The 20,641-nt window shown below is 36.2% G+C and overlaps 2 protein-coding genes across 8 annotated transcripts in view; one reads left to right on the plus strand and one right to left on the minus strand.

The window, feature by feature from the left end:
• Positions 1 to 3,359, minus strand: part of LOC149962108 (sodium- and chloride-dependent taurine transporter-like) — a 63,793-nt gene extending 60,434 nt beyond the window's left edge. The window contains exon 1 of the mRNA XM_090178482.1: positions 3,045 to 3,359. Coding sequence (XP_090034608.1) covers positions 3,045 to 3,231 — 187 coding nt within the window. The 5' untranslated portion in view covers positions 3,232 to 3,359. The remainder of the gene's footprint in view (positions 1 to 3,044) is intronic.
• Positions 3,360 to 8,962: 5,603 nt separating this feature from the next.
• LOC149962109 (protein SSUH2 homolog) lies at positions 8,963 to 19,666 on the plus strand. Of its 7 annotated transcripts, none has more exons than XM_090178532.1 (13): positions 8,963 to 9,130; positions 9,801 to 9,850; positions 11,340 to 11,747; positions 11,829 to 11,898; positions 13,130 to 13,259; positions 13,329 to 13,389; positions 15,587 to 15,768; positions 15,837 to 15,919; positions 17,071 to 17,163; positions 17,239 to 17,341; positions 17,412 to 17,516; positions 17,783 to 17,843; positions 18,628 to 19,666. In XM_090178532.1, exons 2-13 carry the CDS (start codon positions 9,832 to 9,834, stop codon positions 18,786 to 18,788), a joined length of 1,476 nt encoding a protein of 491 aa, XP_090034658.1. In that variant the 5' UTR covers positions 8,963 to 9,130; positions 9,801 to 9,831; the 3' UTR covers positions 18,789 to 19,666. The 7 variants fall into 7 exon arrangements, with proteins under 7 accessions (XP_090034658.1, XP_090034619.1, XP_090034666.1 ...); XM_090178493.1 differs by having other exon boundaries at positions 8,963 to 9,120; XM_090178509.1 differs by lacking the exon at positions 8,963 to 9,130 and adding an exon at positions 9,158 to 9,342 and having other exon boundaries at positions 9,688 to 9,850.
• Positions 19,667 to 20,641: the final 975 nt, after the last annotated feature.

Here is a 20,641-nt window from a genome sequence, read left to right on the forward strand (position 1 = left end):
ACTTTTATCTGGAAACGTTGTTTTTTGATTCCGAAAATGTGCCGCCGATTTGTTTTCCTAAATTGATCGGCGGCTTTTTCGACCATTATTTTGAATTATCGATTTTCCCAAGATATCATTCTGAGTTGGTATTCGGAAAATTAGTTGGCGCTTAAATTGGATGGTATTCTCGTATTCCACAATGTTCAGATTATTTATGTCGCCTGCAAATATCGTTAACTTAATTGAATAATTTTTACGGACACCCTGGGCCAGCTCCGATTTAGATTCGCTTTCGATTTGTGAATAGGGTTGACGGTACTTGAAATGTCTATTATTATAATATTTAAATATTTGCCTAAGAAACACGCGAACCATAAGTATGATTTTACTGCAAATTTTCCCACCGAACTTTTGACACTGACACCCTCGATAAACTCCACTTGAGTAGGATATTATCTCCTTGGTATTAGTTTACTGGCCATATATAGACGCTAGGGGGCTCTGTGCTGAGAAATACCCACGTTACGACATTTTCATGTTTTGGACTTCACCCCGGGTGATAGTTCACTTCGATGATTAGATTTGCACCCTTGATCGATTAAATCCAATTAAATTATTATTAAGATGATTAAATTGATTAAATCACAATTAAAATTATTAAATCCCGATTAAGCTGATTAAATCACGATTGAACTTATTAGATCACTATTAATTCTAGTTAATGATTAAGCCAATTATATCACGATCAAGCTGATTAAATCCCGATTAAGCTGATTAAATCCCGATCAAGCTGATTAAATCCCGATTAAGCTGATTAAATCCCGATTAAGCTGATTAAATCCCGATTAAGCTGATTAAATCACGATTGAACTTATTAGATCACTATTAAATCTAGTTGATGATTAAGCCAATTATATCACGATCAAGCTGATTAAATCCCGATCAAGCTGATTAAATCCCGATCAAGCTGATTAAATCCCGATCAAGCTGATTAAATCCCGATCAAGCTGATTAAATCCCGATCAAGCTGATTAAATCCCGATTAAGCTGATTAAATCCCGATTAAGCTGATTAAATCACGATTGAACTTATTAGATCACTATTAAATCTAGTTAATGATTAAGCCAATTATATCACGATCAAGCTGATTAAATCCCGATCAAGCTGATTAAATCCCGATCAAGCTGATTAAATCCCGATCAAGCTGATTAAATCCCGATCAAGCTGATTAAATCCCGATCAAGCTGATTAAATCCCGATCAAGCTGATTAAATCCCGATCAAGCTGATTAAATCCCGATCAAGCTGATTAAATCCCGATCAAGCTGATTAAATCCCGATCAAGCTGATTAAATCCCGATCAAGCTGATTAAATCCCGATCAAGCTGATTAAATCCCGATTAAGCTGATTAAATCCCGATTAGGCTGATTAAATCCCGATAATGCTGATTAAATCCCGATCAAGCTGATTAATACGATTAAGCTGATTAAATCGCGATAAAAAATATATTCCAAAAATTAGATTAAATCGAATTAGTCACGATTAAGTCGATTAAATCGCAATTAAAATATTATATCGTGATTAAACAGATTAACTTGTGATTAAATCAATATTAAATCGGATGAAACATATAATGGGATTTAATCCGATAAAGTTTAAGAGGAGTGATCTGCCTCCCCCTTCACCCAATATTGCGTACTTTTCATTTCACCTAATATTTGAACTGCCATATTTTTAGTTAACCTAATTCCTGGTTCTTTTTGTCCAAATGGAGACTTCTACGGCAGCCATACATTGACTAACTCGAGGACCAACTACACTGGTTGAAAAAACGCCGAAAACATTGAATATGACTGCCGTGTGAACCCGGCTTATTTCTTGAAATTTTGACGAATTTTAAAGTATGAACACGTCTTCTGTTAAATAGAAAATTAACGAAACAGGATTTTTCTTATTTGAAGTTTCCGCGAGCTCCTATTTTTAGGGTTTTTTTTCAAGGTTTTTTTTTCATATTTTTAATGTCAAAGTCAGTTACCTCACACGATGTTTTCGCGAAATTTCAAAATGTAGTATCTCCAAACACTCAGTTTCGTATGCTCGACAATTAAAAATTCTATATTTTATTTTATTTAATGAACTTTCAATTCCAAAACCAAATATCTCGAAATGTATTATTTTTCTCAGGTCATATTTCCATAATATTAGCGTCAGCGATTTTTAAACATTATACCAGGTGATATTTTCATGATGCAAGTCGTTATAATCGCTGGTTTTAAACATTGTACCTCTCAAAACAATAATTATTACTTACTAACTTTAAGCAACGTACGCGAGTTACGCGAGTTTTGCTGTAAACAGTTATTTAAATTCTTTGATAAAATACTGATATCAACTGTTACAAATAATCGGGAAGATATCAAGTTTTTAAAAAGCACGTGCTCTAATCTTTCAAATATTTAAATTCTAAATAATTTTCAAAACTTGGGCCCTCAATAGCTTACGTGGTTTTGGTTTTAAGGCGACGATAATAAAATATTATTTTGAAAATATGATTTTTCGGAATAAACGTGATTCAAAAACATCGTATCTCCAAAATTGACAATTTAGACACGATATTTTCCTATAACATAAAAAACTCAAGCATCTTATTTTAAAAGGTAATAAAACCTTAATTCCAAAACGTCCTATATTCAAGAGTAAATACAAATAATTCTATATTTTTCGAAATAAACGCTATTCCAAAACATCGTATCTTCAACCGTAATAAAAATTAAAAATCTATCTCGATACCAAAATATCGTATCTTCAACAATAATAAAAATTAAAAATCTATCTCGATACCAAAACATCGTATCTTCAACAATAATAAAAATTAAAAATCTATCTCGATACCAAAACATCGTATCATCAACAATAATAAAAATTAAAAATCTATCTCGATACCAAAACATCGTATCTTCAAAAAGTACAATTTAATTCGGAAATGAAATATTGTATCTCCAATTATCCGAATTTCTAAACGCGGCCCAGGCACGCAAAATAAGAAAACGAATAAAACGTACCTCCTCCGTTCTTGTAGCACAAATAAGGAAACCTCCAGGCGTTTCCAAGTCCGACACAGAATCCGACACAAGCTAATATGAATTCTACCTTATTAGCCCATTTCTCGCGCGGTTTTAACGGCGAAGAGTGATTCAAAGCGTTGCCATTTTCGTGACTAGCCACGGACTTTGATTTTGAATCCGACATTCTTGGAAAATATTCGATATTAACAAAACGAACGTAAATTCAAATAACGCGTTTATTGACAACTGGCAATTCGCTAGACAATCATGACGAACAGTTCTTCTAAAGCCGGTTTCAGAGTAGACTCGAAATCATTTCCTAGATTGTTGGGGACCTCGGGCTAATTTCTATCCCTCAGGGGGGGATTTCACGTAGGGGGAGGGGTGGGGGATATGTTTTTGGCATCGTTTTGAGGCGCCGGTTGCTGCCGTCACGTGCTCGTGACGTAGAGTTTTTTTGTAGTTTTGAAAGAGCGTTTTTAGCTTGACGCTTTAGTTGAGAGAAACTTTGACTGATTTCGCCTAATATGTTTATAGGCAGAGAGAAGTGCGTTTTATTTTTGTTTGTAGGAGAATCTTAATCCTTTAAAACGACGCCACAGCCATCTACCGGAAATAATTCGAATGTACGAAAAATGTAAATTACACTTAACTTTGGATATTAATTATATCGTGAAGGATTTATTATAGTAAAATATAATTTTTTTTATTTAAATGATATACGTTCAAATTACAGCTGAAATTTTAATTTAATTAAATTAATGAAAAAATTAAATCTAGGTCTAAAAAATATTATTTTTCTTAGGTTTTCAGCAATGTTCTACCAATTAAAGGGAGTAGAAAGTAGGAGGTTTGATGGCGGGTACAGGAATTTAGTGTTTTGGCCGCTGGGAGCGCTGGGATGGTTTAAATGCCAACTAACTGCGTAATCTTGGGAAAAACGTCCGATTGTAGTACAGATTTGGTTGTGTGTCAAACGGGGAATTGCAAATTAATTTGTTGCCACCAGAATTACTGCCCGCAATTTTAAAACACTTTATACTCCCTTTAAGCTTTAAACGTCTTGTTTTAGCGCTGAAAAGAATATGTATTCAAACTTGGATTAATTGTAACAAGCACAAAAACCAAGCAGCAGGGAAATGCGAACATTAAGGTTTGGGTTAGTGTGATAGGTGAAAAAGGACTTTGTAAACAAATCGAGGTAACCAGCGTAAAAAAGTAAACTTAAACAGTATTTAAAGTCCCTGCTGCTTGGTTTTGCGCTTATTGCAGCCTACTTCCAGGGGCTAGTAGACCACACTTTGAAGCTCTCTGGCGCTCTTTTAACTCATCGTAGGAAAAGGGGGGGGGGAAACAAGCATACTTCTTAACTCACCCCCTACAACTCCTTAAAATTTTGGCATAACCTTTTGAAACACCTTGTATGTAAACAATAACCGAACCAAACCAATTGTAATATTTGTTTTTAAAAGAATTACGGTCTAATATTGGGGTAGTCACGCGTAATCTTTCCTTTTACGGTATAATTATTTAAAAGGTTGATAAAATTTTGATCAAATGATTTGATTGAAAACTGGACCTATCAAATGATTTGATTAAAAACTGGACCTATCAAATGATTTGATTAAAAACTGGACCTATCAAATGATTTGATTAAAAACTGGACCTATCAAATGATTTGATTTATAATTGGACCTATCAGATGATTTGATTAAAAACTGGACCTATCAAATGATTTGATTAAAAACTGGACCTGTCAAATGATTTGATTAAAAACTGGACCTATCAAATGATTTGATTAAAAACTGGACCTATCAAATGATTTGATTTATAATTGGACCTATCAGATGATTTGATTAAAAACTGGACCTATCAAATGATTTGATTAAAAACTGGACCTGTCAAATGATTTGATTAAAAACTGGACCTATCAAATGATTTGATTAAAAACTGGACCTATCAAATGGTGATAAAAATTTGATAAAATCAAAATTTGAAGAATTCAACAAATTAGCTTCAAGATTTGATCAGATTAGTTTCAAACTTGGATTAGATTTTGATCCAAGCTAGATGAAATTAAATATTTGACGAAATTTATAATTTATCTTCGATCAAACTTTAACCAAATGTTTCTCGTTCTTTGATCAAAAAAATAAACGCCAGATGTCCCTCCTTTCTGAATCTATTCTATCATATTTATGCCACGTTTTTCGCGCTTGCACAGATATAGTTTTCTCGCCTCTAGAGCGCTATTGTTTTTGCTAAGGCGGAATATCCTTATACGTTAAATAATCCAAGTTCCTGAACGCAAAGAATTTTGAAAAGGAGCCCAATTGAGCGAGAAAACCGCCCAACTGGCAACGTGGTTCACCATGGACAGTATTATTGTAGTTAGTTTTTACCATTTTGATGTTAAATTAAAAATAAAATTACGAGCGTAAATAAAAAAATTCCCATTTGTCTTGAACACTTAAGCCTCGTCAAGAACCGCTAAAATTAGGTGACCGCCATTTTTTTTGTTTACAACTAACTCTCCTCGCGTTTAAGTCGTTTTAGGTGATATATTCCAACAGAGGCCGCCAATTCCATTTCTCGTCCCTGTATCTACTGTCCTTGACCGGTCCAAAGGCGATATATTACGGGAGAAATTAACAGGGGCGTGGTTAAGGGGGAAGACTACAGTGGTCATTGTCTACTTTCGCGCTATTTCAAGCTGAACTCTTTTAATTTTGTATTTTAACTTATAAAATTAATATTTAAGTGTAGAACAGCCTCTTGTTTAGTGCTTAAAATAATTTTGACAATTTTAAATTTAAAAGTAATTAAGTTATTACGTTTTAATTCGGACCCCCGGAGCTAAACAAGTTGGGCAAGCGCCCAAACTACCCTTTAGTTAGGACCTTATATCTCGTTAACTATTAATATTAGAATTATCAAAATTGTTTTAAGCACTAGAGGAAGGTTCAGCCTAATAAGAAAAATATAATTCAATTATGTAATTGTTAAAACAGAAACGTTCAGCTTGAACGAAAAAGAGGCTTTTACTGTATTCTTGGAATATGGTTTATAAACAAGTACATAGTAATATTTCCATATCACATCAGGAGTCTACATTAAGTAAATACTTGGAATGTAATCAGCTACGCTAATACCCTTGGCAAAATCTTAGGCCCAAGTCATCAACGAACTTTTAATGCATACTTTTCATACATTGAACTTGGAATGGTTATCTCGGCCGATTTCCGTCTCGATCTGGGGGACCGTTGTTTTCAATCATTTTGACGTGTTTTCTCTTACGATTTTCATTGGCTTAAAAATATCCTTCCAAAAATATCCTGGACCAGGCTGAGAAATAAGGAAGTTTTTTAAACTGGGTCTGTGGCCAGTTACTGTAGAGCCTAGGTAGTTTAATTAAAAAACTGGCCACTGGCCACTTACCATTTTTAACCTTTAAAATCAGGCTTTCATCATTTATGGTCAAATTATCTATTCGTGACAATATGGGTATTTCAAAATTTTGGAGAGAGACGGTTTATATTTCTTTTTACTAACTGCTAAATTCGCTTCTTCTATAGACTCTTTTTTAGTTTAAATTTTGATCCAAGTATCGCCGCCTACCGACATAGTTTTAAATTTATTATGTGAAAGCTGTCTGCTTATTCAAAATTATCTTTACACAACAGCGGAAAGTTTCAACTGAAAAACAAAGAACATTGAAATTCAAAATTCGTCTATTTCTTAACATATTTAGTTTCCAGATATTAAGGCAGATGGCGCTATATTTCCTAAGCTCGTAGCCTATACACTCTTTTTGGGCGCGTTCATGTTGAGTTTACCCCCCTTAACCCCCATTCTCCATATCCTGGGACCAAAGACCCGAGCCTAGACCCCCCACCGGTGGTTCCAGGTAATGGCCGACTAGCGGGCGGCCAAAAAGAGGGGTCGAAAAGACCGCGAAAAAGAGTGTATACTGTGTCAAGAACGCATAGAGGTACTAAGAACGTGGAACCTTGCTGTCTTGTTGTTATACTTTCAGAAGCAGTCTAAGCAGTCGATGCTTCTCTCTCTATGTAAAAATCCATTACACCAAGGCCCAAGTTAGGCTTAAGCCATGGGAAAAGTATAACTTCATGGCGCCACCATTTAAGTTTTTCATAGTTCTTAGTACCTCTATGCGTTCTTGACTGTGTGTAGAGTAGACACCCAGTCACCCACCCATACACACAATTGACACAAGGCCAGCACACAGCATAGAAGCAAAGACCAAACAATTTTAAGGTTTAAAATAGTATATTTTTAAAGAACTAAAATACTTTGAATTAATTAAGTGGTCACCAGGGCCACTAACACATCGAGCATTTAATTTTTAAACTGGCCCAGCTAATTTTTAAACTGGCGATTGGCCCGTGATAGTGCCTTATTTCTCACACTGTCCTGGACCCCCCAGTTACCTAGTAAAGTTGTCTGCTAGATAATCTGGACAAACCTAACCCTAAATTTCGAAATGTTGTAAAAACGGGAGGTTCTGGGAGGCAGAGTTTGTGGATGGCCGTGTGAGGACGACCACCAATCCCCCAACGGGTGGTCGGAATACTTCCGCCACGGGTGTTCCCACGTATCCCCCCGTTAGCGTGGCCGTTACACATATATCGCCCTGTCTAATCAAATGGACGAGAGGACTGAATTGTCCCACACGTCACAATCGACAAAAAAAAACAGGAGGTTACGCGGGGTTAAAACTCCTAAAGAGGGCAGACGCGTGCGAGGGGCGATTTGTTTTCTCTTACACGTCACCGAAAACGGTCTCCGAGATCTTAGCATAAAGAATACGGCCGGATAACCATTCCAAGTTCGAGGTATGAATTCCTGCTATTAATTAATGTGGCCGGGTTCAATTGCGCAGGAGGGTGGTGGCAAGCCCTTCATGCCACGCGAGCCATCAGCTCCCTACACTGACTATTACCGTTAACCTCTACAATTTTTTATGGAAAGGGGAAACCGAAGACTCCGGGAGAAAACCCCTTTTAGCCAGTGGGGAGAGAACTTGCAAACTCGACGCAGAAGGAGTTGTTCCGTGTTTTGGCCCAGTGCCACCAGTGCTGCGAGGCGAAAGCGCTAATAACTACGCCACCCCACTTATGTCTGAGTAGGAATATGGTGGCCCTGATAATGATCATAGACGTGACGTGGTACATTTTCAGCCCTATGCCTACGAGATTTGGCTCCCATAGGAAACTGCCTTGAGCCTTCGAAGGTACAAGTTTCATTCTTACGACGTAAAAGAATACTTCTCACGTAAGAGGTATATTATATACTTATGCTTTTACGGTCTTTAGAAAAAATTACGTAATTAAGCAAGTTAAGGCACCACGTTTAGGATAATCTTATATTCTGAATTATTTTTGGCCAACTACGCGCCTGGAGAAGTGTTGCACCCGCGCTACACCGGTGCTTAGGGAGAAACTACCCACCAGGGATTAACCTACAAACACTATTTCTACCATTGGCTTGGTGGATTTAAATAAATAAATATATTAGTATAATTTTAATTGTGGTTCATTTTTATTGTTGAGCGTCATTAATATTTAAAGAGGACGGTGATTCTCTAACCATAAAATTTATATAATTGATCACAAAATTCCAACAGATAGCAGCACATACATAATCATAAACCTAATAAGGGTGCCCCATCATCATCTAGAGACGCACCGTCTTGTTTCAAACAGCGAAAGAAATAACGCAACAGTTGCGGCAAATCAAACCTTTCGACGTTTGAAAGTAGCGTAGACGCATCATTATTCAACGCCATCTTTTCGTCCTTGAACGAATTTCGTCTCGATTTCATCGGAATCGGGCTCGGTGGCGCCATCTCACGTTCGCTTTACGAGTGACGGGATAAAATATCAAGAATTTCTTCCTAAATCGAGCGTGGATTGTATTTCTCGTGCGGCGTATTGATTATAAAAGTTGTTTTTCATTGTAGTTTCGAAGGGGCCGGACGGTCTAGGTCGCAAATATTGTACTCCAGATCATTTATTAGGGTCGTCTGCTCAGACATGAGCGCTCCTTACGCGTGAGTTTTCGTTAGTTTTTTTTGTGGTTTTAGAGAACAAGGCTGGACGATTTTTAGTGTGAATCGTGGAAGCTTAGTGTGGCTAAGAGTAGAATTCTCGGGTGGGTTTGTTTCAAGGCTGAGAACTCGGGTTTTTGCATTTATCGGATAGTTTTTCGACTAGTGTCGTTGCAATGTGACATAGCCTGTCTGTGGTAAATAAAATACCCTTTTTTGAGGTTGGTGAGTTAACCACCTATTTGCAATATACTAAAACGTTTCTAAAATATTTCTATCTATAATCTATATTAGTGTAGTTTTAGATATACTTTAATGACTACCAAATTAGTAGCCTTTGATTAGCGATTATAAACCAATTACAATTTCTGAGTTAAATATAAATTAATTTAATTTTCAGCAGTTTATAATAAATATGTGAAATTCTTTATTTAGTTTATTTAATTTTTAATTTCTTCGTTTAAAATGGGAACATTTAATTATGTTTAAATTACGGGAAAGTACATGATGATAACGTCTACGGTAATTCTAGGATGTTTCGATATAAAGTTTATTGTACTATAATTTTAGTATTTCGTAATAAGTTGCAATAAAGGAGGAAATATTATGTTACACGGTGAACACGAAAAATCGTCTACGTTTATTTCAACACATTGATGTAACAACATTTAATGAATTTACAGTCGGCTTGGGAATCAGCCTAATTCAAATAATATGCAAAACTATCCACAAAGTAAACAATTCTTCGTCTTTAACAAGAATGTTTTTATTTATACTTAGGGATAATGAATAATTAGTTTTGGCAATTCATTAAAATGCGTTTACGCGAAAGACGGTTGGTACCAAATTTTCACTTTTTATCGTCTGGTCTTAGACCACCTATATCATACGGGACTTGTACCGGCACATGAAAAATATTTGAGTGGCGCCATCTTGTGTCCGTTATTGTAACCTTTAGAAGTGCCTCTTATTATCCATAATAATTCCTAAAATATGTAATATTTTAACTAAATATTAATTTAATAAGAACTTTATAAGCTCCTAACCGTAATAATTCATAAAATATTTCATATTTGAAATAAGATTTCTTTACGAAGCACATTCTATGCTTATATAAACTGATAACAGATGTCGCATCACTCGACTTGTATAAACTCCTCCGCCTTTCTACGTAGTCTAGATTATCTTTGTTTCTACGGAGATAATTTCTCTATGGCATTACGAGTCCCATTGCAAAGAAGTCGTTTGAGGTCTATGTGAAAGACAGCGCCATCTGTTGAAAGAGAATAGAAATATAACCAAGGCATATCCATAATTAAAATGTTATTTGACATATTTTCACATACCATTTCAATAAAATCTTTTTCTGTGATAATTCCATAAGCCTTTGCCTTTTTTAGGAAACTCATTGGTCGTTTGCTATTTAAAAAGTCAGATTAATGTTTCAAACCTACCATTTACCCAATTTCACGAGTTTCTGAACTTTTCTAATATCAAGAATGCATTGAGGTACTTAAGAAAATGGTAGTTTGGCTGGTACCAGAAGATGCGAGGTTTAGGAAACAAATTAGATATTGAGCCGATGTGATTGACTTATGAGGGGAGGGGCATACTGGCAGATCTAGAGGTGGATTGGAAGAAACGCAATAAAAACCACTATATTTAGTCATTATCCCTAGTGGGGTGGCGAAATGGTTAGCCACCACTCTCCTAGGCATTCTAAAACGGCCTCTGGTAATAGGCGAAACTATAAAGTAAATTTGGTCGTAGCCAACTTGTTAAAATGGGAAAACAAAATTACGTGACTACCATTTCACAGCCAACTTCGATTCGGTAACTCGTGTTCATAGTTGGCCGTGCGACGACAAAGAAAACATTATTCCTTCCAGATACTGCAGACACCTTTCTATTACAAGATGTTTTAAATAATAATAATTAGATGAATCGATCAAAATTTAAACCGCCTTAAGCAAAGTAAAATGAATAATAGTTCGTATTTCTTAGGACAGATGGTGCTGCAGATCTCCACAAAGACACCTGACTACCATCTCCCCCCCTAAGACTTTATAGTTTCGCCTATTGGCTTTACAAGTCGCTAGTTGACTTTGGCCTATGGTGTTGCTTAGCTGATTATTATTATTATTATTATTTTTAATTATAAACAAAAACATTCTTGGAAATATTTATTGCCAGTTTTACAATATAAAATTCTAAATTACCAGATCCAGGCTACCCTCAAAATGGGCAAAACTTCCCAGTACTGCCGAACCAAGGCGGCTATCCCGCACCCCAACCCGGTTACCCAGCAACTTCTCCCGGGTATCCAGGTGCTCCCCCACCGGGCTACCCGACGCCTCAACCCTCCCCGACACCCGGATACCCTCAAAGCTACCCAACCTCACCCGTCGGGCCGCCTCAAAATTACCCCGGCGTCCAAGGTCAACAAGGATACCCCGGCCCCACGAATTACCCTCAAACCCAAACCCCTTATCCCGGCCAACAACCCATGAACCAGGGCGTGTACCAGGGCAACGTCAACGCCCCACCCAGCCATCCTGATTCGGTGAATGCGCCCACAGCAGCCGACATGAACCGTCTGCCTGGATACGAAGGGATCTCCTTCGATTCTAGTAAATATTTCAAAAATTGCAGTTAGGGTTTGTTGGGTTTTAAAAGTATTTCATGAGTTGCTGTTTGTGCTCGATTTCTAGCGCCTTCGGCACCGCCTCCCTTCAATCCGGATATGGTGGAAGAACCCGTTGGCCAGCCACAGGAAATTAAGTAAACATTTGGGTTTTGATGAGTTTATCTTTGGCCGTTTGTATAAAGACACGTAGCAAATTCTTGTAAATGATCTGCTTAGCAGACGAAAATCTAGCATCTTATGAGCTTCTTGCACTGGCCGTTACGTGGCTGTATGGAAACTGAAAAAGCTATTTAGTCGCTGTTGGGTGTTAAGTATGGATGTAGCGCGTGTTGTAGTATGACTTTCAAATTCTTCTATTCTTAGGGTGTACAACACTTCACCCAATCTTTTATATTTTAGACTTCACCCAATCTTTTATATTTTAGACTTCACCTAATCTTTTATATTTTTTACTTCACCTAATCTTTTATATTTTTTACTTCACCTAATATTTCATATTTTTGACTTCACCCAATCTTTCATATTTTAGATTTCACCCAATATTTCATATTTTAGATTTCACCCAATATTTCATATTTTAGATTTCACCCAATATTTCATATTTTTGACTTCAAATAATCTTTCATATTTTTGACTTCACCAAATCTTTCACATTTTAGATTTCACCCAATCCTTCATATTTTAGACTTCACCCAATCTTTAATATTTTTGACTTCACTTAATCTTTCATATTTTTGACTTCACCAAATCTTTCACATTTTAGATTTCACCCAATCCTTCATATTTTAGACTTCACCCAATCTTTCATATTTTAGACTTCACCCCATCTTTCATATTTTAGACTTCACCTAATCTTTCATATTTTGGACTTCACCCCATCTTTCATATTTTGGACTTCACCCCATCTTTCATATTTTAGATTTGCACCCAGTCTTTCATATTTTTCACTTTACCCCATTATTCACATATATTTATATAAAAATCGTTATTTTTGCTTTGACCCAAATTCATAATCTAAATATTTTTTACCGTGTTAATGTGCGGTAGTTTCATGAACATAATGATTCGATAAATCAATTTTGTTTACCCTCGCAAACTCTGAATGGTTTTTCCTTTGCACAAAGTAACAAATTTATAAACTAGGAAAACTAGATTCCCCACGAAAATAAAAATAACCCGTTCTTTAAAGCCAAGTCTTTATTTTGATAAAGTTTACGACCGAATTCAGTTCCCGGAGTAGTTTTCCATTCCCGGAATCGTAATGTTAAAGCTGGTATAATAAAATAAATCCATACTCAACGCCTAACTGCGTTACGCCCCCTGACGGATGTAGCGGTAATATAACATTCACCGCTTTTACAAAAGCCTTCCCGAACTGAAAGCAGATGACGTCAGAGAATCTCTCAAGGCCTTCACGTCAAGTCACTGTTGTTATGGAAACGGACCTGCCAATACGATGGAAATATTGGAGATTACTCCCGAAAGTTCTTTCCACGTGGGTTCCACAGATGGCGCCACGAGTTTGGTTTTCGCTTCTAATAATCCATATAATTTTTATTCGCAGTACACTCTAGAAACATTTACGGAAAAGCGGGAAACGTCGTGGCAGTTCGAACCTTATAATGGTGAGTCCGGAATGTGCTTAGGACATATTGGCCGCGTTCGGTAAAACCATAAGTGTATAATATTGTAGCATAAGTGTGGCACTTCCTATTTTTCACAAATAATTGAGATAAATATTGCTAATTTTCTTAATTATTTGTTTTTTTCGTAGTTATTTTGCATATTTATGCATAAAACAAAAGAATTATCAATTAATCAATTAAGTTTAACGACAATTAAATTAATGCTCGTGTCATTCCTCATTTTTGTGACGTTACTATACCGTTGAACGACGAAAAAACCTGCTTCGTGACGTCAAAACCGGAAACGCGAAAAATCGTACAGTAAGAAACCGGACTCAACGTTTAAACAACGATGAGTCCGTTGAGCATTACTGAACGCAGCCATTATCTCATCGCGTCATAGGCATAGGTCATAGCTAAGCTCCGCCTTAAACCGGCCACCTTGACATTTTTCTACGTAGCAGCTCACGTCACAAATAACAATGGAAACATCACGTGACCACAATTGGCGTTCTAATATCTAACTCGTTACTACAGCAACGAAAATAGGCCACACCCATGTTAAAGCTACAAATCTTTTCTAATTAAATTATCGAAATATAATAAGGTAGAGTCGAAATATGATAGAGTATAATCGAACTATGATAGAGTATAATCGAACTATGATAAAGTATAATCGAACTATGATAAAGTATAATCGAACTATGATAAAGTATAATCGAACTATGATAAAGTATAATCGAACTATGATAAAGTATAATCGAACTATGATAAAGTATAATCGAACTATGATAAAGTATAATCGAACTATGATAAAGTATAATCGAACTATGATAAAGTATAATCGAACTATGATAAAGTATAATCGAACTATGATAAAGTATAATCGAACTATGATAAAGTATAATCGAACTATGATAAAGTATAATCGAACTATGATAAAGTATAATCGAACTATGATAAAGTATAATCGAACTATGATAAAGTATAATCGAACTATGATAAAGTATAATCGAACTATGATAAAGTATAATCGAACTATGATAAAGTATAATCGAACTATGATGACGTGTAATCGAAGTGTGATAATGTATAATCGGTGTGAGATAACATATATTCGATCTATGATAAAGTTTAATTGAGCTTTAAAAACGTATAATTGGTATAAATTGAATCTTTTTAGTTGGAAGAATATTATTTAAATGTACCAAGAATGTATTTATTGATATTTATGGGAACGATTTTTAGCGATTAAGCCAATGTACAAGTCCCCTTAAATTTCAATCAAATCATCCCGGTATCTCCTTGGTTTCGTTCAACATTAGAGTAATGGCACTGTGACGTGCTAGTAGGTCACCCATACTCTTTCCTATAGATAAAAAATTAGCGACAAAGTTTGAAAGCTACGGAGTGCTATTATTGTATTAGAAATACCAAGAATAAATTCTTGGAAATACAAACATTCTTGACTGTCTATTGTTAAAATAGCAATGTCATTTTCCCCTTTATGAATTAATTAATATAACGAATAACACCATAAGGGGATAATAAACATAAGTATGACACTTCCTATTCACCCAATGCAAATTTTTTAATGATAGTCTGTTTCGCCAATGACCACGTAAACCATTACTTACCGACGGACTGACAACTCTCCTCGAACTGCTCCTAGTATTTTGAGGAAGCTCGGAAAATCGCCGACGGTCCGCCGGCAGCCTTTTCGACGGACCAGCCAAGGCCTATTGAAAATTGAAATGCTTTCCAAAGTGTAAATAACGCTTACCTTTGGAAAATAATGATTAATTGTTGAATCGGAAGATAAAAATAACTATTATAAACATTGGCTCCATTTCAGAAGTTAGTTATTTTCGAATTTCAAACCTTAACGCGTGTACGCTCGTATTTCTCGACATCAAACTAACCAACTATTTTGCCAACGGAAAGAGGTGGAAGGGACGAATTTCGTGTTCGGAAACTTCTTATTTCGCAATCACTCCACGACAGACTATCACTAACCGAATTCGGTCTGTGTCATACTTATGTTTATTATCCACTTATAATAACACTCATTAATATATTTTTATATCGGGGGTCTTAATTAGCTTCATCACTCGTAAAATTTCCAGTTATTTCCTTACAAAACGAAATATATAATTTACTGTGGAAAACCCGTTGATCTTAATTACGGCATTTGCAGGGCGTCAGGGTATTAGCGCAGGGCCTGCCCCTGGACCTTGGGATGTATCAGTCACCTTCCCCGGCAGCTTCAAATACAGCAAGCAACAAGTCGAAGTCCCTAATACATCCGATGTCAGGCCTTGTCACGACTGCGTGGGCATGGGACGCAAAAGGTGCCGCAAGTGCCAGGGAAACTGCTCGGTAGTTACTGGGTTTCTTACTAGATGGCGACTGCGTCTCCATTAATGAATTATTATTGCGTTTTCAAGGTGGCTTGCGATTGGTGCAAAGGAAAAGGGAAGCGTTTTAGCGACGAAACTTGTGATCATTGCGCCGGCGCCGGACGTAAATGGTATATTGGGAGGGAGATTTTAAAATAAAGCTTTTTCAGGTTACATAGAACCACATAGCTCTTAAACTGCTGAATTTTATTATCGAACACAATGCGTGTGCTTACCAGACGGAAATTCAGTAGTGGCTCAAGTAGCCTGAAAAGGCTAATTGATTGGTTTTGGTATAGTTTTCATGGCTACGATGCGGAAAATGTAGGAACTAAGGCTTAGAAGGAATAGAAAATAAATAAAAAATCGCCCACTAACGCGTGCTACAACTTGTTTTTAACGAAACTAACGCCAGTTACATCTAGTTTCTGTTAAACCTGGTGGTAGAAATGAGAAAATCATTATTCATCGTAAATATGAAACTTTATACTCCCTTTAAGTGGTATACATTTAAGAAATATTTAGTAAAGTAATCTGAAGAGTGGAGCGCCGCAACGCCATCTAGACTCATTTCGGTCGCGAATATTCAAAATTCTGAGGTTGATATTGAAAAGTAGTGATAAGATTTTGGAATTAGTTTAAACTTAACACTGAATTAACTTGATCAAACCAAAACCTAATTTAAATCTAACCCAATCTAATCTAACCGCATCCTAAACCTAACCTCACTTTCACCTGAAATCTAACCCAACCTAACCTAACCTAACCTGACCCAAATTAATCCAAAAAACACGAAAATGTTTATGGCTAGGACTAGCTTAGCCATCAATAGGCGCTTAAATAAATCATCCTCCAAGGAAATCGCCAAAAAGTAATATTACTGAGAGCCAGGATCCGCGAGGTATTGTTTATATAGTGCTTGTGGAAATAATGGAAACTTTTCACCTGTAAACCGAACGTCGTGTTTTTGCCAAGCCTTAATATGTCAAAAAGGCTACCTGGTTAAAAGGGAAAGCTAATTGTTGCTGCCGTAAAGGTGAAAAATTTCCATTATTTTAACAAGCACTATATAAACAGTGATTGCAGGTCCTGTCTCTCGGAAATATTACTTCTTGGCAATTTCCTTGGAGGATGATTTATTGAAGCGTCTATTCCGGTCTATTCGCTATTTTAATAGATCCTGGAAAAAGAGACAATATGACGTAATTAATCCGCAGCCAATGAACTTGGAACCGTTACTGGGTTAAGTGGCTTCTTACTAAAGATAATTATATAATTGTAGTTGTCCATCTTGCCAAGGATGTGGCAACGAAGGCTGCAAGACTTGCAAAGAGCAAGGCAAACTACGCTATTTCATTAGGCTAGACGTCACTTGGTACGTTCGTTATAGTTCCAGCATGACGTCATCGGTTGTTAAATGACGTAGTAACTGAAAAATGTCTCTTTTTAGGGCGATTCACGTTGATGATAAAATATCCGAATCCTCAAATGTGCCCATCAAGTTTATTAGGAAAGTGACGGGGGAAACTGCTTTCGAAGATCAAAGACCCAGAGTTAGTTTATCAAATGTAGATGGCGCTTTTTTAGACCCGATATAATAAATGTGATAAATTTTTATTCTAGGTACTTCCCATAACTAATTTTTTCGACCCCACTGTCGTCCAAGCCTCTAACGAATTAATAAACAAACATCAAAACTCTTTTAAAGAGGAAAGAGTTCTTGAACAGGTAGGTTATTTATCCATCACTTCACGCGATACAAGACTTACGCACCATCTATTAACGTTTCTCCCGTTAGTACAAAAATTAAATAGTAATTGCTTTCTAAAAACACCTGTAGATGTCAAGAGGGTTTGCAGAAAAATGTTATATTTGAATAGGGATTTGTAATTATAACTTGACAAACTATTCATAGAAGGCGCTAGCTGTCTCATTACTTCCTACTAAAGTGCATTTAAACCTTTGCATCTGAAATCATTTTCTATAATTCACAGAGACATAAAGTTCGAATTATTCCGATATCTGAAATTTCCTATCGTTGGAAAACTGTTGAAGGTAGTTTTCACGTTTATGGTTTCGAAAACGAAGTTTATTTTCCGGATTATCCCGCCAAGTGCTGTTGCGGTTGTTGTTCCAGTTGCACCATTCTTTAACGCCTAACGTTAACCCTTAGTGTTTGTAATCTCCAGACTTTTCATTTTAATTGCATATTCTTTGTTTTATCTTTTTGATACCTTACCCTTTAATCTTGTCATATTCTTAAGTATTATTTTGGCATTTTTTCAAAGTTAACGTTTGATTCTCTAATTTAATATGGTGCTGAAACTTGGAAAAATGGTGCTAGTATTATAAGATCATCTTATTAAATTATGAAATCAGCTTGGGTCGATTTATTAAATCATAAGTTCATAACGCTCCAATATTTAAAATAAAGTGTTTCAACTTTTGTAACTGGTTTTTGAAATTAGAGCAGACTTTTGAAAATACCTGGTATTTTTAATTTAGATGGCAAACTTTATATTTTGATATTTGAACGCATATTTGAGAATAGCCCAAATGTATACATGTAGTGTTGGCTTGAAATTAGGATGTTTAGAAAACAGTCAAAGTCATATGTGTTTAATTCCTCGCTACGACTTTTATATGCTTCAATTTGATATTATATTTAGTGCTTGTATTTGAAAATGACCACAAAATGTGCTCTTATTTGAAAATAGCCACAAAATGTGCCAGTATTTGTGACGTTTATGTTTTGATTTATAAATAGGGTTGATAGTACTTAAAACGTACATTTCTATAATATTTAAATATTTGTGATATAATAACTTAAAGGGAATAGAACCTCCAACGCGTTCTTTATGGAAGACCCCATCAATTTCCTTTATTCAATTCACAATCAGCGATTATCAGCGCCGTCGGTGTGAAAAGCCATGGGAGGCAGCGGAAAATATTGGAACCCTCGGAGGGCGACAGAAATACCAGAGGTTATATTCCCTTTAATTCGAAAAAATAATAGCATTTGAAAAATGTATATGGAAATAAGTTTAAAGCAAGTTAAATTGTAAAATATGACTTTTTATCATTTAAAGGAAGTATCAACGAATATTTGGGCTTTCTTTGGCACTAGTTATGTTAAACAAGGTGTAGTGTGCGTTAGCAGACGATATTTTTATTTAGTTCATACTTTCCTTTAAACCGCTAAATTTGAAATTCGTGCCAACATTTGAAATCAACAAAATATTACTTGGATCGAAATTATTTAAAAAATTAATATTTCAAATGGTTCGAAAATAAATACAACCCTAAGAAATTAAAGTTAAATGACGGCCCAAACTATGAAAAACCGTTAAGCCTTTGCTCATTGCCTTTTTGTATTTGACGTGACGTCCATGAGACGCTTTGCTAGTTTTAGTGCCTAAAAGAAAAGTATTATCAGAAAGTTATGAGGCAAAGTGATCGCATTTAACTTGACCTTGGGGGGGGGGATTCCTAGACGTGGCCGTTGTCATCCCCCACTGTTTGTCAGGATACGGTTCCTATGTGTGCTTTTTACTACACCGGGGGTTTACAGACAGCTGCTGCCAACGTTGTCATCCCCCCTTACAATAAACGCCGTGAATGGGGGATGACAAAGCGGGGAATACGAATTACATTACAGCTGTTGCTATCCGATCACTGTGGCTCATATACTTTTGGTATTGAAGTAATATAAAGAAAACACGGCTTGTGAAACGCCTTGCCTTTTCAAGAACGCGTCCAGTTTTGTAACGCAGCTAGCATTTTACGCCTATAGAACAATCATTGTAAACAATTGCAAAACTGTGAGATATAAAAAATAGCATAAAATTTACTCATAACAGTTTATTGTTATTTTTAACGGATGTGTTTTCTTAATAAAAATCTTTAAAATGAAAATCTACGTTATTTCGCGTTAGGCTAGGCGCCCACTGGCTCTCCGTTTCGTATCCGTCCTGCCTTCCACAAGCCATTGTCTCCGTTACGAAGGAAAGGCTTGTGAAAGCTAGGACGGAGACGTTACGAAGAGCAGTGGGCGCCTGGCCTTAGTTATATCCACCGTATTCACGAGCGAAACGAGTCTAGGTGGCGTAACGGCGCTAGCTTCTCCGAGATTGCGCCTAAGCTCTAGCGTCTGCTACAGACAAATTAAAAAGTCATAGAACGTTTTTACACACAATCCTTAGGGATTTGTGTGTATTACGATCACCTACTGTGTAGCCGCCGCCGCCGCCGCCGCCTGCCGTACACACGATTGCTCGCGGTACGTTAGTGGTACAAAGGCGATTGATATCTCAATCGGTAGGCACTATTATAGCCTCAACGGGATTTTCGTAATTTTTGGGATCGGAGCCCGAGAAGTGGGGCATTTGCCCACTTTAGTGTTTTTGGTCGATTTTCAATTACATGTACCCCACCACCCGCGTAGGCACTATTGTCATATTTGAATTTCGTGCCAATTGATACAGGTGCCATCTAACTCGTTCGCGTTTCACCACCTTATTTCCAAAACCACGTAACTCGAAAAACTTGGTTTTTATAAAAATTAATTTAAATGAACGTGTTCGCGTTTCGCCACCTTATTTCCAAAACCAGGTAATTCGAAAAACTTGTTCGCTACCTTATTTCCAAAACCAGGTAACTCGAATAATTCTTTTCCGATAACATTCCTCTTGAGTTTATTAAGTTAATACATCAGTGGGATTGTGTGTACTTAAATGTCCGTGACATCTTGTTTCTTAAATAAACTTATCAAAATATAAGTAAACGATGCAAAATTATGTTAAAAAAATATCATTATTTATAAAGTCAAATTTAAGAATAACGATGAGGAAAAA

Source organism: Leiobunum rupestre, chromosome 1 (genome assembly GCF_980474605.1).
Source record: "Leiobunum rupestre chromosome 1, qqLeiRupe1.1.hap1, whole genome shotgun sequence".
NCBI classification, from domain to species: Eukaryota; Metazoa; Arthropoda; class Arachnida; order Opiliones; family Sclerosomatidae; genus Leiobunum; species Leiobunum rupestre.